The sequence below is a fragment of the Spermophilus citellus genome, assembly GCF_964194105.1.
Source record: "Spermophilus citellus genome assembly, chromosome: 3".
NCBI lineage: Eukaryota > Metazoa > Chordata > Mammalia > Rodentia > Sciuridae > Spermophilus > Spermophilus citellus.
The window spans coordinates 117353646-117380394 of record NC_138184.1 but is presented as its reverse complement, the minus strand read 5'-3'; the positions used below and the strand labels follow the sequence as shown (position 1 = coordinate 117380394).

Sequence of the window (26749 nt, the reverse complement as noted above, 5' to 3'; positions counted from 1 at the left end):
TTTAAATGTGGAGACCATTTATATTGTGTTATTACAGGTATTTATTTCCTCCCATTTTTGATTCATTTCTAATGTTTAATTCAGTCCTAATACTCATTTGCATCTGCTACTTTTCTAATGAAATTCATCTATTCACAAGCTCAGGGATTTTTTCTTTCTTCTTCTTCTCTTCTTCTTCAAAACAAAACAAACCTTTTATGTGTAGTATTTCTTTAAGTATTTTTGTAGTGCTGACTTAGTACTCCTGAATTCTTTTAGTTGTTGTTTTTCTTGGAAGATTTTTATTTATTCACTAATTCTGAAGGATAGCTTTGCTTTTATTTATTTTCCTTAATGGAAGCTTTGATTATTGAATTTTTATCTTCTATAATATGTATTCACTTTGTTATAAATTTCTTTGTAAGCATTGTATGCCACAAATTTTAATAAGTTGTGTTTTCACATTTATGTAGTTTGAAATATATAATTTTTCTTGACAAATCATAAGCTATATATTAATGTTTTAAATGTCAAGGTTCTTGGGATTTTCCAGGTATTTTCTGTTATGGATTTGCAGTTTGATGCTTTTGTGGATTGAATGCATACATTGTATTGTTTATATTTTTAAAAAAAATGTTAATATCTTTAATATGACCCCAAATGTGGTCCTATTAGTGAGGGTTTAATGTGAGCTTGAAAATAATGTTTTTTACTGTTGTTGTATGAAATATTTTCTGAATGTCAGTTTAGTATAATTGAAGGGTGGTATTTCAGGTCAACTGTATTCTTTTTCACTTTTTTGCTTTTTAGATTTTTTAGTTACTAATAGAGAGGTGTTGATATCTCCACATATAATAGTATTTTTTCCTTACAGTTTTAATAATATTTTGCCTCAGGTGGCTGTGTTCTCTATTGTTAGGTACATACACATTAGAGATTCTGGTGTCTTTGTGGATAATTGATTTATTCCTGACAATTATGTTTGCCTTCATCTACTTTCTCTGAAATTATTATTGATACTCCAGCTTTTTAATTTTGATTCATATAAGCATGGCATATTTTTCTCCATCTCTTTGCTTTTTATCTGTACATATATTTATATTTTAAAAAGGTTCAGTATGAACAATATATACTACCCTCCATGGTTTTTAATGAGAAGTCTGATGTTGATCTTATTATAAGACTCATTATATGTGACAAATTACTTCTTTCGTGCAGCTTTCAAGATTCTGTCTTTCTCTTTCACACTTGACAGTTTGATTATAATATGACACAATGTGGAATTCCTTGCATTTCCCCTGGGATTTATATGGATTTCTCTGATCATCTTATACATGTAAATTTATACCTTTTTCAAATTTGGGAAATTTTAACTGTTTGTTATTTAAATATTCATTCTGTTTTCTTTTTCTTTTCTCTTATTTTAACTCCTATTTTATGTGTATGTGATACATTTGGTGTTATCCTACAGGTCTCCTATTTATGTTCTTCACTGACTAAATACTTTTAATGACTATCTTCAAGTTGATTGATTCTTTTTTCTGACTGCTCAATCCATTTTAAAATCTTTATGAATTCCTTTCATTTGTTGTAATTTTGTGTTTTAGAATTTTTATTAGATTCCTTTGTATTATTTAACTTTTTTTCTGTATTTGTCAAGACAGGATTTTCCTGATTTTTTTTTAGTTTTTTTGTCCATAATTTTCTCCAGCTCCTTGAACATATAGGAGATAGTTGATTCAAAGATTTTATCTAGTAAATACACATTGAAGTTTTATAGACGCTCTGTGGGCTCTAACGTAGGGGAGATACTACTAAGGAGATGGATGATTGAGATCTTCCATAGTAAATTGTTGATTTTTAGAAAGAATTGTATAGAAAACAAACAATATCATGTATACATTTTTGGATCACTCTATAATAGCTAATGAGAGATATGAGTTGGAGTATAGGGAAAATCAAGTTGTCATGATTGCTAATGGCTAAATTATTGGTAGCTTTGTTGGTCTGAAATATTTATGATTTTAATCATATTCACACAGATGTTAAAGAATGGGGGAAATTCACATTATTCAGCCTATTCTTTTATAGAATGTGAAAATCTTGAGAGTAAATAATATGTTTATCTGTTTATTAGTGATAGATCTAGGACTCAAAATAAGATTTCTTTCTATATATTTTGATGAATAGTTGAGAGAAACTAAAGGTTTTAGAGCTTTAATGAGGCAGTGAGATTGATGCTATGATTCAGAAAGATTATTAATAGAAATCCTTTGTTTCCTATTTCTTCTTTCAGTTTTAAGTCTTGGTAGTATAGGAGGAATTTTTTCAGTATTGAATTTGTTTATTTATATATTCCAAATACCTAGAACAATACTATCTGGCACATAGTTTGCTCCTGGTAGTTATTTGATAAATAATGAGACATACGTGTATGAATATGTTTATCATTTCAGTTAAGATGGCCACTACCATAATCCAGTCTCATTCTCTTTCCAGTATTATTAGCAGAGTACATCTTGCATTTATCACTTTATTGGAAAACATTAAGAATTGATTTGAGCTAGTGACACACATTATAATATATGGTCAGAGTTAAATATATGATTGAATGAATGCACACACACTTATGCATACATATGCTATACAAGTTGAAATAAATCTATCATTAAACTTCTACAAAATAAAAATAACCAAGCATTATCAAGAAATTTAATTTAAGTTTATTATAGAAAAGAGGTTTTCTTGATTTACATAAAACAAATATTTGGCTTAGGTTCATTCTGAAGAGTTACGTAATATTAGAAAAAATTGCTTAAATTTTTAATGGAAGAGGAATATTAGACAAATGATCTTCAAAATCCAATTTAAATATTGTGATGCAGTACATTAGAACCTTGATAAAACATAATATATTTTCTCAGTTTCATCTCTAGACACTGAAAAAGGACCCAAGCCATGTACAGATCATAATTGTGAATCTTCTAAAAGACTATCTAAGGTATGTTATGTGATGCTGGAAAAGAAAAAAAAAAGTTGAATGAACATGCTCAGTGTGTAAGTAAGCATCTTAGCTATTTATAAAATTATCTGACCCCCACAGTTAGGAATTTCAACAATAAAAATAAAATTTCATTCAGTAATAAAAGTAATATAATTGATATTTTATAGAATATTTTCAAATTTAATATTTTGTAACTGATTATATAAAAAGAATGCTTTTCCATTTATTTGGCCTTATTTGCCATTGCTAGTCAATATATAATTATTATTTATAACGTCACATTTACTAAGGAGACTCAGTAAGGAGGATCACAAGTTTGAGGTCAGTTGGGGCAACTAAGTGAGACTCTTGTCTCAAAATAAAATTTGAAAGGCTGGGAATGTAGCTCAGTGCTTGCCCAGCATGTGGTAGGCCCTCCTGGGTTCAATCCTCAGTACTGGGGGAAAAAATGGACAAATCATTGTTGCAATTGTCCCAAATTGTTTCAATTTCCAGTAGATATTTGCATACTAACCTTATATCATGCCACTTTCTAAATTCACTTGTTAGTTCCAGTGTTTTATAGATTAATTAGGATTTTTTTGGTAATACATCATGTAATCTACAAATGGACACATTTTTACTACATTCTAATTTTTATGCTTTTTATTTCTTTGTCTGATCTTGTTTGAATGCTAGAATCTACAGTATAACAGTGAATAGATGTGGTGAGCATGGACATCTTTTTTCTTGTTTCTAGTCCTAGGGGAAAAGCATTTAATCTTTCCCCATCAAGTGTGATGTTCACTCTAGTTTTCATAAGTGCCTTTTATCAGAATGAGGAAATTCTTTTCTATTCCCATTTACTGGAGTGTATTATAAACAGATATTAAATTGTATCAATATTTTTTCTGATTTTATTGAAAAATGCCCTCCACATCTGCATTATATTTTTCAGTATTTTATTCTAGTTTTGTCCTAATATTCCATTATGGTTTTAATTTGCATTTCTCTAATGGTTTATTATGTTAATCCTCTTTTCATGTTTATTTGCCACCTACAAAATCTTAGGTAAAATGTCTGTTAAATATTTTTGCTCATCTTTTCATTGTATTGTTTTTTTAAAATTGATGATTTAAAGGGTTCTTCATATCTTTTTGGTAATGGTCCTCTTTGCAATTTTTTATTTGTAATTTTTTTTACATTGTAAGCTCTGTAATCCTCATATTCACATGAATTCTTACCAAGAAGTTTTTAATTTTTATGAGATCAGTTTTTACTATTGTTTGCATATATTGAGCCAACCTTGTATCCCTGAAATGAAACCTACTTGATCATGGTGTATTATCTTATTCATAGGTTTTTTAAATACAGTTTTCTAATATCTTGTTGAGGATTTTTGCATGTATGTATGTCAGGGGCATTGGTGTTTGGTTTCCTAGATGTGTCCTAGATGTGTCTTTGTCTGATTTGGGTAGCAGGGTTATACTAGCTTCTTAGAATTAATTTCAGGGGAAATTTCAATTTTATGGAATAATTTGAAGGAGACTGGTGTGTTAGTTCTTCTTTAATGTCTGATAGAACTCAGCTAAGAATCCATCTGGTCTTGAGCTTTTTGTTGTTGGTAGGCTTTTAATTGCTGTTTCAATTTCATTTCTGGATATTGGTTTGTTTAGGTTTTCTGAATCTTTTTGGTTCAATTGGGGTAGGTCATTTGTGTCCAGAAATTTGTCATTGTTTTTAAAAATAAACAAAATTAGAGATAAGAAATGAGATGTTACCACAGACACTTCTGAAATACAGAAGATCATGAGAAACCATTTTGAAAATTTATATTCCTATAAACTATTTCCTTTCTAGTTGTATACTAAGTCTTAATAACAGGTAGTTACTCATTCCACTGTATATGTGTTTTGTCAACGCTGTTCTAGTTAGCTATTTCAGGGTCAATACCTCTCTATAATACATTTTGAATATGGTTGTATTTCCCTGAAAGATATTTTCTGGGATTTCAGTAGGAATTACATTAAACCTATTTTGGCTTATTGCATATGCATATTGATTTTTTTCATCCTACAAACATGATATGACTCTTATGTCTTCTAATACATCTTGTATTAGCATTTTGCATTTTGCATTTTCAGCATACAGATCATGAACATGTTTTAGGAAGTTTGTAGTATGTATTTCCATTTGTGTGGTACTGTCTTTGGGTTTGTCATGTGTTGCCTTTATAATGCGAAATAAGTTCCTTCTATCCCTAGTTTCTCCAGTGTTTTTTTTTTTTTTAACATGAATGGTTGCTGTATTTTATCAAAGGCCTTTCCTGCATCTATTGAGATGATCATATGATTCTTGTTCTTATTTCTGTTTAAGTGATTAATTACATTGTAGATTTGGTTCTTTTCTCTCTTTATTTGGTTAGTTTGGCTAAGGATTTATCAATATTACTTGTCTTTTGGAAGAACCAACTCTTTGTTGCGTTGATCTTGTGTTGTTTAAATTCTCAATTTCATTAATTTTAACTCCGATTTTTATTATTTCCTGGTCTTCCATTGATTTTGGAATTTGTTTGTTCTTGTTTTCTAACAAGACTTTGAGGTGCAAGATGTTTAATTTTTGGAATCTTATTTTCTTTTAGTGTAGGCACTCAATGCAATCAGTTTTCCTCTTAGTATTTCTTTCACACAGTCCCAGGAATTTTGATATGTTGTATCTCTGTCTTCATTTGTTTCTAAGAATTTCTTGATTTCTTCCCTTATTTTTTCTTTGATTCATTCTTAATTTAAAATATTGTTTAATCTCCATGAATTTGTGTGATTTCTGTCATTTTTCTTGGTGTTCTAGTTTTTTTCCATTGTGATACATGGAATTATATAAGTTTTCTTTTTTGTATTTGCTACGACTTAACATTGTAACCTAGAATATGGTTTGTTTTATAGATGCTTCAATAAGCTGCTGAGAACAGAATAAATTCAGCTGTTTTGGGGTGGAATATTTTATAGATATCTCTTTGGTTCATTTGATTTACTTAAGTTGAATTCATTTTTATTGATTTTTATGTCTTGGTGATCTGCCTCTTGGTGATGTTTGTTGTAATTTCCCACTATTATTGTATTGTGGTCTATCTAGGATTTAATGTCAAGAAGTATTTTTTAATGTAATTAGGTGCATTGACATTTGTTGCATATACATTGTCATTATTTCTTCTCTTTGTATTCCCTTTACCAGAATAAAATGGCCCTCTTTGTCTTAGCTTTTATGACATCTTATTATGATTAATTTTTGCTTAGAATCAGCTTTTTCAGATAGGAGAATGGATATTCTGGCTTGTTTTGAGATTCTGTTAGTGTGGCTTTTCCCCGCCCCCATCCTTATATATTCAGCCTGTGAGTGTCCCTACCTGTGAGATCTTGCAAAGAGCATATGATTGGATCTTTTCTTTTTAAATCAACTATGGGTTTTTAAAGAAATATATATATTTGGTTATTCTTTTTAGATACACATAACAGTAGAATGTATTTTGATATATTATACATACATAGAATATAATTTATTCTAATTAGGATCTCATTCTTGTAGTTGTACATGATGTGGAGTTTCCCTGATCATGTATTTATATATGAACATAGGAAAATTATGTCTGATTCATTCTATTGTCTTTTGTATTCCCATCTCCTTCCCTTCCTTTCATTTCCCTTTATCTAATCCAATGAACTTTTGTTTTTCCTTCCTCCCCACCCTCTTATTGCATTAGTATCTACCTATCAGAGAGAACATTCAGCCTTTGGTTTTTCAGATTTGGCTTATTTCACTTAGCAGGATAGTCTCAAGGTCCATCCATTTACCATCAAATGCCATAATTTCATTCTTCTTTAAGGCTGAGTAATATTCCAATGCTGATCCATTATTTTAATATCTGTCTTTTGGTTGATTAGGGGGATTGTGGTTGAACTCAGAGGCACTCGACCACTGAGCCATATCCCTAACCCTATTTTGTACGTTTTAAATTTAGAAACAAGGTCTCACTTAATTGCTCAGCACCTCACTTTTGCTGAGTCTGGCTTTGAACTTGCAATCCTCCTGCCTCAGCCTCCTAAGCCACTAGGATTACAGGTGTGCATCACTGTACCCGCCTAATCTCTGTCTTTTAACTGGGAAATTGATACCATTCATATTCACTATTATTATGGATGGTGTTTGAGAATTACAGGATAGCTGTTCTAATTTCACTGTTCAAGCATGAAAATGAGTGACATTAGCACTGTGTGGGCAAGGAACCTGGGAGATTTACTCCAGAAATCCCCAGCAACAAATTTTGTATTTAAAAGGTTCAATTTTAATGTTACTCTTTTCTTCCTACTCTTCCTCCCTGCTCTGTTCATACTTGCTCTCATTATATCAAAGAAGACATTTGGTATCTGTTTTTTAGGGTTTGGCTAGCTTCACTAAGCATAATCTGCTCTAATGCCATCCATTTCCCTGAAAATTCTATGATTTTGTCATTTTTTATTGCTGCATAGTACTCCATTGTGTATAGATGCCACATTTTTTTTTTAAAGAGTAACATTAAACAGAGACTTGAGATGGGAGGGAAAGGGAGAGAAAAGGGAAATTGCATGGAAATGAAGGGAGACACTCATTGCTAAACAAAATTACATATAAGAGGTTGTGAGGGGAATGGGAAAATAAACAAAGAGAGAAATGAATTACAGTAGATGGGGTAGAGAGAGAAGATGGGAGGGGAGGGGAGGGGGGATAGTAGGGGATAGGAAAGGTAGCAGAATACAACAATTACTATTAGTGCATTATGTAAAATTGTGGATGTGTAACTGACGTGATTCTGCAATCTGCATTTGGGGTAAAATTGGGAGTTCATAACCCACTTCAATCTAATGTATGAAATATAATATGTCAAGAGCTTTGTAATGTTGTGAACAACCAATAAAAAATGTAAAAAAAAATAAAATAAAATAAAATGGAGATGTTACTTATCTAGTAGGGTTTTGTGACATTAAATAAAGTGAGATCCATCAAAAAAAAATAAAAGGTTCAATTTTATCAGCTTGTGAATGGGTCACTTTCTTCTTTGCATAAGTTTATGCACTGCTGGTCTCAGTCTTTGTTTGCTTATCTGTTGTTCACTTGATTTGTAAATATTTTGATACCAGGTTTTGAGACAATTGCTGTGTAAAATAGGAAGAAACAATTGTAATGGTGCTCTGTGTGAAAAGAACTTGCCGAGTGCCTTCACCAAAGCTGGGGAGCTTGCAGTTGAATTATTCTCACTGGTGAATAACAACAATTTTGCCCTGCAAAGATGTTATGGTAGTTGTCTATGATTATAGTTAAGTGATTCTGCAAACATATCACTGAATTCTAGAATGAATTATGACTCTACTTGGGTTTAATGAAATTTCTGATATTGCTGAAATTTGCATATGTACATGTTTTTCTTTTTCAAAGCAAGATCTGCTGGTGAGAGGAAATGATTGTCTGGATTTATTATGATTTATAAATTAATTAGTGGTATATTTAATTCTGTACATAAATTTATAGCAAGTACATACTTGTCAGATCAAAATACAAAAACAGACTTTCAAGTCTTGATGATTCCTTGTAGACACTGGGTCTTTTGAGGCCATTACTCTTGCCTACTACTGCTTAATCACATTAGTAGCTCTGTTCCCCTCTCACCCTCCTCACTGTCGAGGTTATAGTATTTCACTCCTTCATGATAAGGTCTGGCCTGTGGCACTAACACTTATCCAACTCCTTCATCTTACAGAAGGAGAAACTGAGGATTAGAAGGCATTTTTGAATAGTGTTTGTTAACTATTATGACTTGGTATGGAATTTTTAAGTACCTTATTTTAAATCATTCATTTTAGAGGAAGTCAGATCCTTATGACAAAGGAGATAAGGCAGATAACATTCAAATGAGGAACTACTTAATAGTTTCTGAATTTTGCTAGGTAGCAGTCTACACCATGCATTAGACCTTTTATTACCTCTGGGACATAACCAGATCTGAATACCTTAAAGTCTTATAACCTAAGCAATCCAGAACATTAATTTATTAAAGACCTGAAAAATTCTTAGGGGGAAAAAAGATTTTCTTCCATGTTAGTTCCAAGTAAAGCTTTTGTATTTAGTTCTGTGAGCCATAGACTAGTCAGTGTTTGTGTATGCTGTAAAGAAGGGTTTAGGTTAATTTTTCTCCTGTGAATTTCGGATTCCTTTAGTACCATTAGTTGAAAAATTGTTGTTTTCTCATTGACTTAACCTTCACAATTTTGTCACAATAAACTGAGCATATGTAACATTTCTGGACTGTCTTCTGTTTCTTGACCAATATATCATCTTTGCTCTAGTACTAAACTTTTGATTACTATAGTATTAAACCAAGTTAATCTTTAGCTTGGGGTCCTCCTAGAGGTGCTGGCACAGGAGCTTCATCACTGGTTGCTATGGATTTCTCACCACCCAGTTCTTGTACATCAACCCAGGGGCCTGAGACTGCATGCTCAGAGGGTGCTGGGGTGCTGTATTGCGTCTGCTAGCTCCTTCTGTTGGGTGCAGGAGCACAGGATGCTGGGCTCAGGGCCATCTCTCTGACTGCTATAGAATGCTGTGCACTTGTTTTCCTCTGTAGTGTTTTCTTTAAAGGAACATAGAGCCTGGTAGCTGTTTGCTAAGCTTGGAACTTGTGATTGTGACCTCTCTGTAGGTGGCCTGTGGTGCAGAAGCATCACCTCCTGCCCTGCAGCCAAGGAAGGTTGTTAAGGTACTATTACTGTGACTCTCTTGGTCAGCTGTTCTTTCACTACTTCCTTAATAGACTATGGAGGGATTGGACGTTCCTGCTTACGTCTCCTCTGCCATTTTCAGGCTCCACTTGCTTGCTTCCTTTCTTTCTTTTTTATTATTATTTTTGTACTGGGGATTGAACCCTGGGGTGCTTAACCACTGAGCCTTTCATTTTATTTTTTATTTAGAGACAAGGTCTCAATAAGTCATATTTATTGCTCCATGTGGACTGATTTTTACCATTCTATTACATATCATTTACTGTGGTTTTCTGTTCTTTGTGTTAACTATTTTTGTTTGTATGGATCTAAAATAAAATTTTCCCTTATTTTTCTGTGCTTTACAGGTTTTTTTTTTCTTTTTTACTCTTTAAATGGTTTGGCTTTGTTTTAACAAATATACTTGACAGTAGTACTGTTAGTTTATTTTATCCTCCTAAAAAATGCAAGGAATTTAAATGCCTTTTTTAACTCGTGATTTGATTTCTTCTTTAATTGTTGTTTTCCAGTATTTTAGTTCTATTTTATTGATTTTTTCTATTTGATATCAAAGTTATTTCAGTAGGTCATTGACTTCTTGTATTAAACCACAATTTTATCTCTTTATTTGCTTTTCTTTCCTTCTTGCATTCAGGTCCTTTGTTTTCTAGTCATTATCTTTTAGAATTTATCATGCTTCCTATTTCTGCAGAAAAATTGCTCTCCTCAGTTCAAGAAGAATTTCAGCCAGTCTCCTTTTTAAATTGCCTTTTCACCATTTGCCTTTCTGGAATTTCTAATCATTTTATTTTGAATTGTCTATTGATTTCTCCATCTCTCTTATACTATTCTATGGTTTTTTCCTAGTTATGTTTTGCATTCTGAAAAAAAATTTCACATACTTCTTGCATTTTATTATTTTAGCTCATTTGGACCTACTTTTGTTTAGTCTGTCCATTGAATTTTTTGAAGAATTTTCTTCAGGTAAATTTATTATTTTAGAATTTTTATTTTTTATTCATTATTAAGATCATTTTGATGTATTATAATTGTATATATAGTGCCATTTGTTGTTACATATTCATTATTCATGTATACAACATAATTTGTTCAGTTTTATTTCCTAGTACTTCCCTTTTCTTTTCACTTTGCCCTGTGATGAAAGTAAAAGGGAGATCATTAGAGCTGGAATTACAAGTGTGTACCACTGTACCCAGTTAGTCCATTGAATTTTTAATTTCATTCCATTCACTATTTGTAGTTCAAGCAGGGTTTTTTTTTTTGTTGTTGTTGTTGTTAATATATACTTTTTTCTCTTTTATGGTATAATTTTACTTTTTCATGGTTTTATTCCATTTTTATGTCTATATTTAGAACATGCTTTACATCATTTTTATAAAACTTACATTTCATTATCTTGTATTAATCTGGCTGTTTGTTGTCTCTGATTATTTCTTCGTTTTATCATGTTCTTCATAATTCAGTTGGATGAAGTCATGAGTATTAGACTTTTATTGCTAGATAGCTGGTTTGGTCTAGGCATGTGTATATTTCTGTACAGTTTCATCAAGTGTCCATGTTCCTGTTTCCCTAGTGCTCCAGGGTTGTTCTCAAGCAAAGGCAATTTTTATGTAAATTTTTTTGGCCTAGAATTTCTGTTAGAAAAACTTCAAATCTACTTGAAAGCAGACAATTATGTAGGAATTTACAGAGGTGTTTTTGGTTCCCTTATCCCTCTATTTTTCACCTTTCCCCCACCTCCTCCTTCACCATCCTACACCCCAGCTGACACTGAGAAGCTTTCCTTCCCCCCCCCCCCAATTTTGTAACTGAAAAAATTTCCGTGTCCACTGTTTTACTTAGAGTCTTACTCTCTTTTTACAGGCTTAAGGCTTTTCTCCATTTTTCTTTAGGCTGATAAAATTGTAACACCTTGGAATACTGAGATTGACATCAAATGAATTAGGGACACAGTTACTATTAGGTTTGTAGTTTTCTTCTCATTTATAGCTCTTAAGTCTTTTTTTCCTCTTTATCTTGCTTTCTACTTCTTTTTCCCTACCTCCCTCCCTTTCCTTTTCCCTTCCTGCCTTCTTATCTTCTATCTTTCCTCTTTCTATTTCTTTGTAGAAATATGTCTCCACAAGATTGTTCTGTTGTGTCCAAATAGGTCATTTTTAGCACAAAGATTTCTCAAAATACATGGTATACCACCTAGTTAGAAATGGAAGTACCTTCCTGTATTTTAAAATATTTTTCTCCATGTTCACTCCTTATCTATTTTGATGAGCAATATATTACTAAAAAATGTTAATACATCAGCTTAGATATCTAATCATTACAAAATATAAATAATAAATTTTTTTTAAACTTTTCTTCTTCAGTGCCTTTTTTTAAAATGCAAGTTTCAGTTCATGTGCAACAACCACCACTTCAGTGGCATTCATTGGTAAAGATTGGATTCTGTTTTTTGCTTCAGGATTTTGTAGTCCCCACGTTACAATGTGGAATTTTCTTTCCTCAAATCCTGTAGTACTTATTATACTTGATAGGAGTAGATTCTAACTTTCATAAAATTAAAGTTGTTTTATAACCCTTTATTTTCTTCATCAAATCTTTGGTTCGGCTTTTAAACTTACCTCTGTCTCATAGATCTCTGCCTGATCCACTCAAAATTGAGCACATTATCCCTGTTCTGATGTTTCTAACATGAAAGAGACAATTTTGAGTTTTTATAATTGTTTTCTGCAGTTCTCCATTGAGACATTTTATATCTGGACATATTACCTCTCATTCATTTCCTGAGAATCAAGGTCATTTGTTTTATTTTATGAAAATTTACATGTCTCTTTTATTCTTACCTTTAAACCTCCTCTTCTTTTTACTTTTTAGTATTAATTCTAATCACACTTGGAGATATATAATTATTTTTCCCCAGGAATTCCCAAATATAGGAATTATGCAAATGTGTCCAAAGGACTCCTATATAGGTTTAATATTTGTAAATCTTGTGTATATTAGTTCTCACTCAGCGGAATTATAACTCAAGTTAGACTCTGATCTTGTATAATGTATAATTTGTTCCCTACCCAGAAGTAGGTAGTTGTCTTCTAAGTTGGTTTGACAAAACTAGAGTAAATACTGAAACCTTTCTAGTTAAAATTTTATTTACTGTCTATACTTGGCATGGCCAGTGGAAGATTATGGTATTTAATATTAGTTGTTCAACTTCTCCATACAAAAGCACATGTTTTAACTACTGCTCACTTTTGAAATAGCAGCAGTTGCTTTTTCAGACCTGTGATCATTGACCAGTTGTTGTAGAACATATTCTTTTTATATATGTTTCTATAAAGTTTCTTGGGGGTAGCAAGAGGAATAGAGTGGACTGGTAAACATCTTGTTTATTTAGTCATATTCATTATCACTTAAACAAGATTACTAGTTTATTGAGATTGTTTTATAATTATGTTCTTAAATAATCCAGATTGGCTTAGTAAGTTTATTTTTGCATTTGGAATCCTTATCCAACTCATAGACTTCTTCAGCTGTACTGCTTTCTAACCCTATGTCCTAATAATTTCAGGTCCTAATTATTAACCCTACTCGATATAAAAATGTTAAGTTAGTGATTTACAAAATTTATGACCTTCTTTTCATTTATATTGGGAGATCTATCCTCCTCTTCCTTTTAGAGGGAAAATAGGGAACAATACACTTATATTTTTATCTACCAGATTTTCTCAATTCTAAGATCATTGCTTTATTTTGCTTTTGGTACTGGGACTTGAATCTAGGAGTGCTTTATCACTGAACTACATCCCTAGTCCTTCTTATTTTAAAATTTTTTGGTAGGTCCTTTTTAAGTTTCTGAGGGTCTTGCTAAGTTGCAGATGCTGGCCTTGAACTTGTGATCTTTCTGCCTCAGCCTCCTGAGTTGCTGTTATACTGGAATTTCAGACTTGCACGACCACACCTAGCAGTTCATTGATGTTTCTTTTTTCTTTAATTTTTTTTCTTTTTCTTTTTTGTATAGGATTTTAGGAAGCTGAATGATTTATGAATGTGTGTCTATGAAACTTACAAATTATATTTTCAAATTTAAATATAATTAGTTAAATAAGCATTCACATCTATTCTTAAGTATGTATTTAAATAAAATTTGTGTTTGATCAAGTAAAAATCAATGGATTTCCCCCATATTATCAGAATAACAAAAATAACATTTAAACAGTGAAAAGCTATGAAGTAATTGAGTAATAGAAAAGACTTGTATATTTACAATCAGTTTAGTATGTTGAAAACTATTTGTTATTATAGAAGTTTTCATGGAAGTATGTACTTTACAAAATATTTAAAGAACTCAGAAAAGTTGAAGTGTACCACTAGTGGTTATAGATGAACCTGTTCTCTGTGCTTCTGACTGGACTGTGGGTGAAAGTTAGTGTGGAAGATTGGAGGAGAACTAACTATAGAGGGTTTGAATCATAACCATGCTTCATGTTTTTTTGGTACAGATCTTATCACTCATAGAAAAGTATAATCTTGTTTTTGATTTATGAGTTAAGCTAGAATATATTACAAACATAAAGGTAATTATAGAACAGAATGATCTCCTAAGTATTTTATAAACTTATTTTTTAGATGCAGACCTAAAGATTGTAATAGGTGTTGCATTTTCCCTTGTTTTTAAACCTAATTTTCTTTTTGAAAAGAGTGAAGGGGGTTCCAGAGAATATGCTTCTTAATGATTCTTAAAATATATTCCTTTATGTTTAATTTCATAGAATACATTCAATTTCAAGCCACTATCTTGATTTTTCTCTGATGTTTTCTACGTGCTACTAAAAATTCAAAGAGAACAAAATGTTTGATTATATATTCAAATGGTCTCTTTGTGTTATTTAAGAAAGTACCTTTGGAAATATTGGAGGCATATACGTGACATCTTTTTAGTTTTACATGTGTTATTATTGTAATCATATCCTATGAGTGCAAGATAAAATAAACACCCAAGGCTGTTTTATCCTGCCTCTGTCTTCTCTGTTCTAAAATTACATTTATTTTTGACTAATATTTTTTCATATTTTATTTTTATTTTAGGCTAAAAATCTCATAGAGAGATTTTTCAATCAACAAGTAGAAGTTCTAGGCAGACGTTCAGATCCATTGCCTGAAATATACTACATTGAAGGTACTCTCCAAATGGTTTGGATCAATCGCTGTTTTCCAGGGTATGGAATGAATACCCTGAAGCATCCAAAATGTCCTGAATGCTGTGGTATGTAATGAACTATGATTTCATGTTGTATATTGATAAAAATTCACTTATTTCATTATGCCTAAGTGAATGTCTATCAGTTTTTTTTATTGTCAGCTGTATATTTTTTTAAATTATTCAAGGTAGTATGTTTGAGGAGGCTGTGTGAATCTAAGATGTAAAGGAAAAAAGCTGGCTTAATTTTGACCTTGGTATTACTATGACAGCAAAGGTTCAATGGCTTTAGGCAGTTATCTGGGAATAAACAAAGATAATAGTTATAAGTTACTTTAGAATTATTTACCCTAGATATAACTAAATGATATATCTTAGAAACTGTTATCAGTGAGTTTAATTTTGTGTAGTCTAGAGTAGGTAGGGAATTTTGTGGGTTTTTATCCTTTTAGAAATAAGTATTTGAATTATTTTATTATAATTTTTTTCTGACTTTTGATACTAGCACTAAAGATTCTTAGTCACTCTCTGACATTCATCTGTCTTCATCTTTATTATAGAGGAATTCTATAAAAGTGGTTGCCTTTGTATTAAAAGAATTTGCATTTTTGTTATCAAGAATTGAATGGGTCAGTTAATTTCTAGTCTTAAAATCTTCCTATTATTAATATTGCTAAGTCAGTACCTTTTTTTCATCTTTTTAAATTTGTTCTCCTGTTTATCCAAATTAGATTAAAAATCTTTTAATATCATGGAAAACCAAGTGTTCTTTTTACTTTTGTTTGGTTAGATTTTGCTTTATTACTTTTTTCTTCTATTGTTTTTGTTTAACTATATGGAATTTGACAAAATGTATTAAAATTGTTTTAGAAAATACAATACAAATTTAATAAATAAATTACTTCCAGATGGAAACTTTGTAACTATTTTGACAGTAGTGGTATTGTGTATCAGTGTAGCACAGATAAGGATAAAGAAAAGGCTAGAAATAACAAGGAATGAAAGTGGAACATAGTAGTTTAGCTCTCTATTTATATGCATTTCTATTTGTTTTCAGTAAAGACTTTAATGCTAAATTAAAATTATTAAAATATTTACATCTCGAGGAATTTTGATTTTTTTTAATTTTATTTTATTTCTACATTATTTTGTTGGTACATTACAGCTTTACATAATGGTGTGACTTGTTGTTATGTATTGATACATACACACAGTATAACAATATAGTTTGGCCAGTATCACTCCTGAGCACTTCCTCACTTCCTCTTCTCCTCCCTTACCCCCTTTCCTCTATTATACTATCATGTATAACTAAAATTTAAAAATCTATAAAATATTAAGAAATTATTAAAACATGGAAAAAAGATAATCCCAGAGAATGGTAAAAAAAATCATAATGGATTTGACTCCCCCAAAATTAGTACCCATAACATATTAAGAATATTTTTAAAAACACAAAACCAAAATAAAGGGCAAACAATTTGAATAAGTACTTTACAAAAGACTAATTCCAAATGACCAAAGAATATCTGAAAATAAGAATTTATGTTTAACTTTATTTTAAGCAGGTACAATGGAAGAGGGCAAATAAGGGTGAAAAATGGATCATGCTAGGAGTTCAAATGGGGAAAAACCACTCTGGAGAGTAACTAGGTTGAGGTTAGTGCTTCATTAATTAGATTGTCAAGAAAGGCTTCTCTCAAAAATTAAAGGAGCAGGAGATTATGCTGTATTTTTATTTTGTGTCCTATATGTGGTGTGTGTGTGTGTGTGTGTGTGTGTGTGTGTGTATCTGTGTGTATGTGTTTATATATTTTCATTTAAACTTACCTCAATTAAAATACTATATTTATAGAGGTCTTATAGATATTTTACTTAAGCTTTATATTTAGGCACCTGATATTCTTAAACTTTCTATTTTAAAATCATTTTTAAATTAAGAAAAATTGCAAAAGTTGTAAAGAGAATTCCTATATACCCTTCATTACATGTATCTTGATTTTAACACCTTAATAACATTATTATTATTATTATTAAATTAGGGTATTAACATTAATATAGTACAACTGATTAGACTATAGAAATTATTCATATTTTTCCAGTATTCCTAATAACGTCCTTTGAGGACCAAGATTCAATATAAGATATGATATTTACATTGCTTGCATCTCTATAATCAATTGGAGTTTCTGCTTTTCATGACCTTGACACAAGGAGACTTATTTTGTAAGATGTATCCCAATTTGAATCTATTTTTCTCGTGATTAGGTTCAAATTTATGCATTTTGGGCAATAATACTTCACAAATGATGATATGTCCCTTTCCAAATTTCATTTCAAGAGATATGTGTTATTTAAACATCTTATTACTTATGATGTTCACTTTGATGAGTTAAGGTCATATCTTCCAATTTTTTTCATTTTAATCCCTTTTTAAAAATTAATTTCTCATTGGGAAACTCTTTGAGATATAAAAACATATGCATATTCATCACACTTTGCCCACTAATTTTAGCATCCAGTGACATTTCCTTCTTATGATAATTGTTTATGTTTTATTTGCCCTAATGATAATTATTCGTCCATTTTCCATCAGTGTCACAAAATACCTGAGATAATCAACTGATAAAGAGGAAAGGTTTATTCTGGCTCACAGTTTTGGAGGTGTCACTCCATAGTTGGTTGGCTTTAGTGATGTGTAGTGCATTGTGTCAAGAGCTCAGGGCAGAAGCGGCCTATTCACTTCATAGATATTAAAAAGCCTGAGAGACAGGAAGGGGCCAGTATCCCAATGTATCCTGAAAGGACATACTTCAAATGACCTAAATATCTCTCACTAGCCCTACTTCTCAAAAGTTCCACCATCTCCCAGCAGCACCACAGACTGGGGACCAGTCTTTGAGCACATGAACCTTTGAGAAGTACTGCTGATCCAAGTATAGCAACCATTCTTTATGTTCATCATTACATATTTATTGAATGTAATTCTCTAAGGGACAGCTATCTTCTATCTAGTTTATTTTTATTTATCAATATAAGCTTATGAATGTATTCTTTTGTTGTAATCCATTGCTATAATTATTTATTATATTATTCAAATTATCCAAGTTTTGCCACTGCACATTCCCTGAAGTGAGATTGTATATTTACTCAGTGTGCTTTTATTTCTTGATCACTTTCTTATTTTATGGCACTGTATGATGTTCCAGGTCTGTATTCTAATTATCCTGCCCAAACCCTTTCCTCAGCTGTATCTCAAGGAGCGCTGCTCCTTTTTTACTCTTGGGAAGGAAAACATTAAATATACATTTTTTAGTATGTTTTTTAAATTAGAGCTTTGCAGTTATACATAGAGGTTGAGGTCATACCAAAGAAATATACCATTTTAATCAAGTGTAAAATTCATAGGTATAAAGTACATTCATAAAATTGTGCACCCATCATCACCATCAATTTAAGAATGTTCTCACATCCCAGAAACAAACTCTGATTGAGTTAAATAGTAACTAGATTCACTGTTTTCTCACCTACTGCTAATAGTTATTCTACTTTCTGTCTCTTTCAATTTCTTACTCTAGGTAACTGATAAATGGAATCTTGTAGTCCTATGAATCTGGCTTGTTTCAGTTAAAATACTTTCAGGGTTCATCCATGTGGTAGAATGCATTTGAAATGAATTCCTTTTAAGATTGAACATGTATATGCCACAGTTTGTTTATCCATTCATCTGTTGATGATGGATATTTGAGTTATATCCATCTTTTGGCTCTTGTGAATAATGCTGTGATGAAATATGGTATACAGTTTTCTGTCCCAGTACCTACTTGTACACCTTTGCCTTGATATCTAAAAGTGAAGTTACTGGATCCAATGGTAGTTTTAGGAGAAGCCAAATTCTTCACAGTGGCTGCACCATTTTATATTATCATGAGTAATGCACAACAGTTCCAATTTTTTCCATCTCCTTACCAACACTTTGTTATTGTTTGTTTTTAAAATTATACTAATGAATGGGATGTGTTATCCATTGTGATATTTATTTATATTTCCATAATGATTGATAAATACTGAGAAATCTTATATGTTCTTATTTTACATTTCTATATCTTTTGGAGAAATTTCTATTGAAATTTTTTTTCTGGTTTTAAATTAAGTGTCTTTATTTTTATTTTGAGTTCCATGAGTTTGACATAATGCCCTATCAAATATATCACTTGCATATATTTTCTCTCATACTTTGTTTTTTCAACTCTCTTGAATATACCTTAAACACTGAAATTCACTAAGTTGTAAATATTGTTGAAGTCCAATGTATTTTTTTCTTTTATTTCCTATTCTTTTGGTGTCACACCCAAGAAGTTAATGTCAAATCTAATGTCATGAAACTTTGTTCTTATGCCAAAAGTTTTAAAGCTTGAGCCTTAAAACTCTAGGTATGTTATTCATTTTGAGTTAATTTGTATGTCTGATACAGGTAAGGGTACAACATAACTAATTTGCATATGTATATCAATTTATTGCAACACCATTTGTTGAAAAGGTTACATTTTACCCATAGCCTCTTTGTTAAAAATCAGTTGAAATTATGTGAATGGTTTGATTTGAGCTCTCTATTCTGTTACAGTGGTTTATATGTCCCCATCTTTACACTTTCTCAATCAATGTAGCATTGTAGTAAATTTTGAAACCAAGAGGCGGGAGTCCTCTAACTTGTTCTTTGTTAAGATTAAAATCAGCATACTATAGTGATTTGGCCACATCATGTTCATACCAGCTCAATTTACATTAGCTAAGCTATGGAACCAGCCTAGGTGCCCTTCAACAGATGAATCAATAAAGAAAATGTGGTACATATATACAATGGAATATTACTGAGCCAAAAAGAAGAATGAAATTTGCTGGTAAATGGATGAAACTGGAGACGCTCATGTTAAATGAAACAAGCCAATCCCAAAAACCAAAGGCCAAAATATTCTCTCTGATATATGGATGCTGACTTACAATAGGTGGGGGAGAAGAAGTAGTGAAGGTTCACTGGATTGGACAGGGGGGAGTTGGGGGAAGGGAGGGGGAATGGGAATAGAAAAGACAGTAGAATGAATCCGACATAACTTTCCTGTATTCGCATATGAATATGTGACCAGTGTAACTCCACATCATGTACAACCACAAAAATGGGAAATTATATTCCATGAATGTATGCTATGTCAAAATACATATTAATGTCATGTTGAACTAACATGAACAAATAAAAAAGAGATAAATTTAAAAATAAAAAAAAAGATTATTCTGGCTATTTAGGGTCTCATGAGATTCCAAATGAATTTTTTAATTGATTTTTTTAAATGCACGACAGCAAATGCATTACAATTCTTATTACACATATACAGCACAATTTTTCATATCTTTGTATATAGAGTATGTTCATGCCAATTCCTGTCTTTATACATGTACTTATTTTTTGCATTATAATTCTTATTACACATATATATCACAATTGTCCATATTTCTGTTTGTATATAAAGTAAGTTCACACCCAATTCGTGTATTCACACATGTTCTTTGGATAATGATGTCCATCACCTTTCACCATCCTTGCTAATTCCCTGCCCCATCCCTTTCCCTTCCACCCCTCTTCCCTATCTAGAATTCATCTATTCCTCCATTCCTCTCCCTCCCTACCCCACTATGAGTCAGTCATCTTATATCAGAGAAGACATTCAGCATTTGTTTTTGGTGATTGGCTAATTTCACTTAGCATTATCTTCTCCAATGCCATCCATTTACCTGCAAATGCCATGATTTTATTCTCTTTTATTGTGGAGTAAAATTATATATATGCCACATTTTTTATCCATTCATCCACTGAAGGGCATCTAGGATGGCTCCACAGTTTAGCTATTGTGAATTGTGCTGCTATAAACATTGATGTGGCTATGTCCCTGTAGTATGCTGTTTTTAAGTCCTTTGGGTATAGTCCGAGGAGAGGATTAGCTGGGTCAAATGATGGTTCCATTCCCAGTTTTCCAAGGAATCTTCATACTGCTTTCCATATTGGCTGCACCAACTTGCAGTCCCACCAGCAATGCATTAGTGTACCTTATCCCCCACATCCTTGCCAACACTTACTGTTGTTTTGTCTTCATAATAGCTGCCATTCTGACTGGAGTGAGATGATATCTTAGAGTAGTTTTGATTTGCATTTCTCTAATTGCTAGAGATGATGAACATTTTTTCATATATTTGTTAATTGATTGTATATCCTCTTCTGACAAGTGTCTGTTCAGGTCCTTGGCCCATTTATTGATTGAGTTATTTGGTTTTTTGGTGTTTAGATTTTTGAGTTTTTATATACCCTAGAGATTAGTGCTCTATTTGATGTGTGAGGGGTAAAAATTTGCTCCCAAAATGTAGGCTCTCTATTCACTTCATAGATTTTTTTTTGGCTGAGAAGAAAATTTTTAGTTTGAGTCCATTCCATTTATTAATTCTAGGTTTTAATTCTTGTGCTATAGGAGTGTTATTAAGGATCTTGGGACCTAATCCCACGTGATGACGATTAGGGCTTACTTTTTCTTCTATGCATAGTCTCTGGTTTAATTCGTAGGTCTTTGGTTCATATTGAGTTAAATTTTGTGCATAGTGAGAGATAGGATTTAATTTCACTTTGTTGCATATAAATTTCCAGTTTTCCCAGCACCATTTCTTGAAGATGCTATCTTTTCTCCAGTGCATGTTTTTGGCACGTTTGTCTATATATAAGATAATTGTAATTTTGTGGGTTAGTCTATGTGTCCTCTATTGTATACTATTGGTCTACCAGTCTGTTTTGGTGCCAATACCATGCTGTTTTTGTTACTGTTACTAGGTAGTATAGTTTAAGGTCTGGTATAGCGATGCCACCTACTTCAGTCTTCCTGCTAAGGATTGCTTTAGCTATTTTGGGTCTCTTATTTTTCCAGATGAATTTCTTGATTGCTTTTACTATTTCTATGGGGAATGCCATTGGGATTTTGATCAGAATTGCATTAAATCTGTATAGTGCATTTTGCAGTGTGGTCATTTTGATCATATTTATTCTGCCTATCCAAGAGCAAGGTAGATCTTTCCATCTTCTAAGGTCGTCTTTGATTTCTCTCTTTAGGGTTCTGTAGTTTTCATTGTATAGATCTTTTATCTCTTTCATTAAGTTGATTCCCAAGTGTCTTTTTTTGAGGTTATTGTGAATGGGGTAGTTTTCCTCATTTCCTTTTCAGAGGATTTGTCATTGATATACAGAAGTGCCTTTGATTTATGGGTATTGGTTTTATATCTTGCTGAATTCATTTACTAGTTCTGGAAGTTTTATGGTAGAGTTTTTTGGGTCTTCTAGGTATAGAATCATATAGTCAGCAAATAGTGCTAACTTAAGTTCTTCTTTTCCTATACATAGCCCTTTGATTTCTTCTGGCCTTCTAATTGCTGTGGCCAGTGTTACAAGAACTATGTTGAATAGAAGTGATGAAAGAGGGCATCCCTGTCTTGTTCCAGTTTTTAGAGAGACTGCCTTCAATTTTTCTCCATTTAGAATGATGTTGGCCTGAGGCTTATCGTAGATAGCCTTTACTATTTTGAGATATGTTCCTGTTATCCCTAGTTTTTCTAGTGTTTTGAACATAAAGGGATGCTGTATTTTGTTAAATTCTTTTTCTGCATCTATTGAGGTGATCTTATGATTCTTTAAGTCTATTGATGTGATAAATTACACTTTTTGATTTCCGTATGTTGAACCAACCTTGCATCCCTGGGATAAATCCCACTTGATCATGGTGCACAATCTTTTTGATATGTTTTTGTATTCAATTTGCCAGAATTTTATTGAGAATTTTTGCATCTATGTTCATTGGAGATATCGATCTGAAGTTTTCTTTCTTTGATGTGTCTGCCTGGTTTTGGAATCAGGGTGATATTGGCCTCATAGAATGAGTTTGGAAATACTCCCTCTTTCTCTATTTTCTGAAATAAATTGTAAAGTATTGGTATTAGTTCTTCTTTAAAGGTCTTGTAAAACTCGGCTGTATATCCATCTGGTCCTGGGCTTTTCTTGGTTGGTAAGCTTCTGATGGCATCTTCTATTTCCTCACTTGATATTGGTCTGTTTAAATTGTGTATATCTTCATGACTCAATCTGGGCAAATCCTATGACTAAATAAATTTGTCTATGCCTTCAATGTCTTCTCTTTTATTGGAGTATAAGATTTCAAAATAATTTCTAATTATCCTCTGTATTTCCGTAGTGTTTGTTGTGATAGTACCTTTTTCATCATATATGCTGATAATTTGAGTCCTCTTTCTCCTTCTCTTTATTAGCATGGCTAAGGGTAGGTCTACTTTGTTTATTTTTTCAAAGAACCAACTTTTGTTTTGTCAGTTTTTTCAATTATTTCTTTTGTTTCGATTTCATTGATTTCATTTCTAATTTTAATTATTTCTTGCCTTTTACTGCTTTTGCTGCTGATTTGTTCTTATTTTTCTAGGGCTTTGAGATGTAGTGTGAGGTCTTTTGTTTGTTGGCCTTTTTTTCTTTTAAGGAATGAACTCCATGCAATGAATTTTCCTCTTAGTACTGCTTTCATAGTGTCCCAGAGATTTCAATATGTGTGTCTATGTTCTAATTTACCTCTAAAAATTTTTTACTCTCCTCCTTGATGTCTTCTGCAACCCATTGTTCATTGAGTAGCATATTGTTTAGTCTCCAGGTGATGGAGGAATTTTTATTTTTTATTTTGTCGATGATTTCCAATTTCATTCCATTATGATCTGATAAAATGCATAGTAGTATCTATACTTTTTTGTATTTGCTAAGAGTTGTTTTATGGCATAATATATGGTCTATTGTGAGAAGGATCCATGTGCTGCTGAGAAGAAAGTGTATCTGCTTGATGCAGGTTGAAATATTCTGTATATCTCAGTTAAGTCTAAGTTTATTGATTATATTATTGAGGTGTATAGATTCTTTATTCAACTTTTGTTTGGAAGATCTAGCCAATGGTAAGAAAAGTGTGTTACAGTCACCCAAGAGTATTGTGTTGTGGTCAATTTGACTCTTGAACTTGAGAAGAGTTTGTTTGATAAACATAGCTGCAGCATTGTTTGGGTCATATATATTTAGGATTATATGTCTTGTTGGTGTATGGTTCCCTTGAGCTGTATGTAATGTCCATTTTTATCCCTTTTGATTAATTTTGGCTTGAAGTCTACTTTATTTGATATGAGGATGGAAACCCCTGCTTGTTTCCACAGTCCATGTGAGTGGTATGATTTTTCCCAACTTTTCACCTTAATTCTGTGTATATCTTTTCCTATTAGATGAGTCTCCTAGAGGCAGCATATTGTTGGGTCTTTTTTAATCCAATCTGCTAGACTATCTTTTGATTGGTGCATTTAAGCCATTAACATTTAGGGTTATTATTGAGACATGGTTTGTAATTCCAGCCATATTTGTTTATTTTTTTAATTTAACTTGACTTGGTTTTCCTCTTTGATTAGTTTTTCCTTTCGTGTAGTACCTCTCTCTGCTGATTTTCATTGTTTTTTTTTTAATTTCCTCTTCATAGAATATTTTGCAAAGGAAGGTTTATAGTGCCAGTTTTCTAAGTATAAATTCTTTTAACTTTTGTTTATCATGGAAAGTTTTTATTTCATATTCAAATCTAAATCTTAATTTTGCTGTGTATAAGCTTCTTGGTTGGCACCCATTCTCTTTCAGAACTTGATATATGTTGTTCCAGGATCTTCTAGCTTTCAGAAAATTCTGCCGTTTTCCGATTTGGTTTACCCTACATGTAATCTGATTCCTTTCTCTTGAGGCTTTTAAAATTCTCTCCTTATTCTGTATGTTGTGTATTTTCATTATAATGTTTCTTGGTGTGGATTTGTTGTGATTTTGTACATTCGGCATCCTGTACGCTTCTTGAATTTGGATTTACAATTCATTCTTTATATTTGGAAAGTTTTATTATATTATTTCTTTGAATAAATTGTTCATTCCTTTGGTTTGGACCTCTATGCCTTCCTCTATTCCAATAACTCTTAAATTTGGTCTTTTTTGCTCATAGTTTCTTACCATTTTCGCTGTGTGGTCTATGTTCTTTTCAAGATGATATATTTTATCTTCATTGTCTGATGCCGTGGATCTTCCAAGTGATGTTTTCATTTGAGCTTTTAATTTGCTTTTTTATTTCTTTCCATTTCAAGGGTTTCTGTTTTGTTTTTTTAGAACCTCTATCTCCCTGTTGAGGTGATCTTTTGCTTCTTGAATTTTTTTATGTAGCTCATTGTCAAAGTGATCTTTCACTGCTTGTATTTGTTGTCTTATGTCTTCTTTGAGTTCACAGAACATTTTAACCATGTAAATTCTGAAATCTTTCCCTGTAATTTTTTCTGCTGTAGCTTCCAATGATTCTAATGATGTGTTATATTGATTTGTTTGTGGTACTTTCTTCCCTTGTCTTTTCATGTTGCTCGTGTGTCTTCCTTTCCAGCTCTGTGGGTCTGGTGTGTTATTGTTTTTACCCTATAGATTTGTAGTACTCTTGTAAGGTTCCAAGATCCCTCCTTTGTGGGGAAGGACAATGTTAATAGATCCCAATATCAACAATACATCACCTATGAACAGTTTGTTGTTATGAAGACATTTACAGTTTAGTCTCTATGTCTGGGAATGTTGGATTCATTATTATTTATTTAAAATATAAACAGTAGTTTCATAAAAGGGTTTACAGTTTTTGGCAGTGGACAATGAACTGGGGGTAAGGCATAGGACGATATGTGGAGAGGGAAAGCTGTGAGGGTATATAGTTAATATATCTTAGGAAATGTGAAAGAGAAATCTAATGAAGAATGTTAGTAGCAAGGGAATAGACACGAAGTAATTTAGGGTAGACAAGTACATGGGCAGACAGTAGAGTACATAAAAAACACACACATATGTATTTAGAAAAATACAGGATGTGAAAATAGTAAATAAAATATGGGGGGTGGTGAATGAAGAAGAAAGAAAAAAGGGAAAAAGAGAAAGAAAAAAGAAGAAAAAGAGAAAAGGGGGGCTTATGCAACTCCTCTATAGTATATTATTCAGGTGACTCAGTCCTCAAAGGCCTATTTCATGCAAAGTTCTTTGTTTTACATATGTTGGGGATGTGAGGGCCAGAGGATAGAAGGGTAGAAGAGAAAGAAGAAGAAGAAGAAGAAGAAAACAAAAACCTGAAAGAAGAAACCAGGGTTGTTGCTAGTTTTAGAGATCCGTTTCTTTCCTGCTTCTCTTCTCATCCAGTAGGTGGGGTTGTCTGTTTTAAGCTGGTGTCTCTGCCCTCAGGATAGTATAGGTAACCAGGGTGAGAATACTGGACCTGATCAGATGGAGATCTAATCTGAGAGTCATGCCCCCAGATATGGCGAGAAAGATTTTCCAAGATGGAGTTGGTCTGCTTCCAACGCCAGGGTGTCTGGTGAGGTTGGGGGAGCTGGGCGATGGCCTTGTGCTTTGGATAGATAGCAGCCAACTGTCCTGTGTGGGAACAGATCACAGTCTGGAGTTCTGCAGAGGTGCTGATAGGTGATTCTGCTAAGCTTCTTGAGAGCCATGTGTGAGCTAGAACTCTACAGGCTTTGGGTCCAGAGTCCAGAGTCCTACTTGAATGCAGAGGCTCTGATTTTTGCATGGGGGCGGGGGTCACAGTGTTATTGATTTCTGTGAAAATCCACTAGATAGGGGTCCTCTCACACTCTCTGAGATGTTGTATT

The 26749-nt window shown here is 32.3% G+C and overlaps 1 protein-coding gene across 1 annotated transcript in view; it reads left to right on the top strand.

The window, feature by feature from the left end:
• LOC308643414 (zona pellucida-binding protein 1-like) overlaps positions 1-26749 on the top strand; it is a gene marked incomplete at both ends in the record, with an annotated part of 90099 nt that overhangs the window by 39624 nt on the left and 23726 nt on the right. The window contains 2 exons of the mRNA XM_081283268.1: positions 2904-2980; positions 14854-15031. Coding sequence (XP_081139394.1) covers positions 2904-2980; positions 14854-15031 — 255 coding nt within the window. The remainder of the gene's footprint in view (positions 1-2903; positions 2981-14853; positions 15032-26749) is intronic.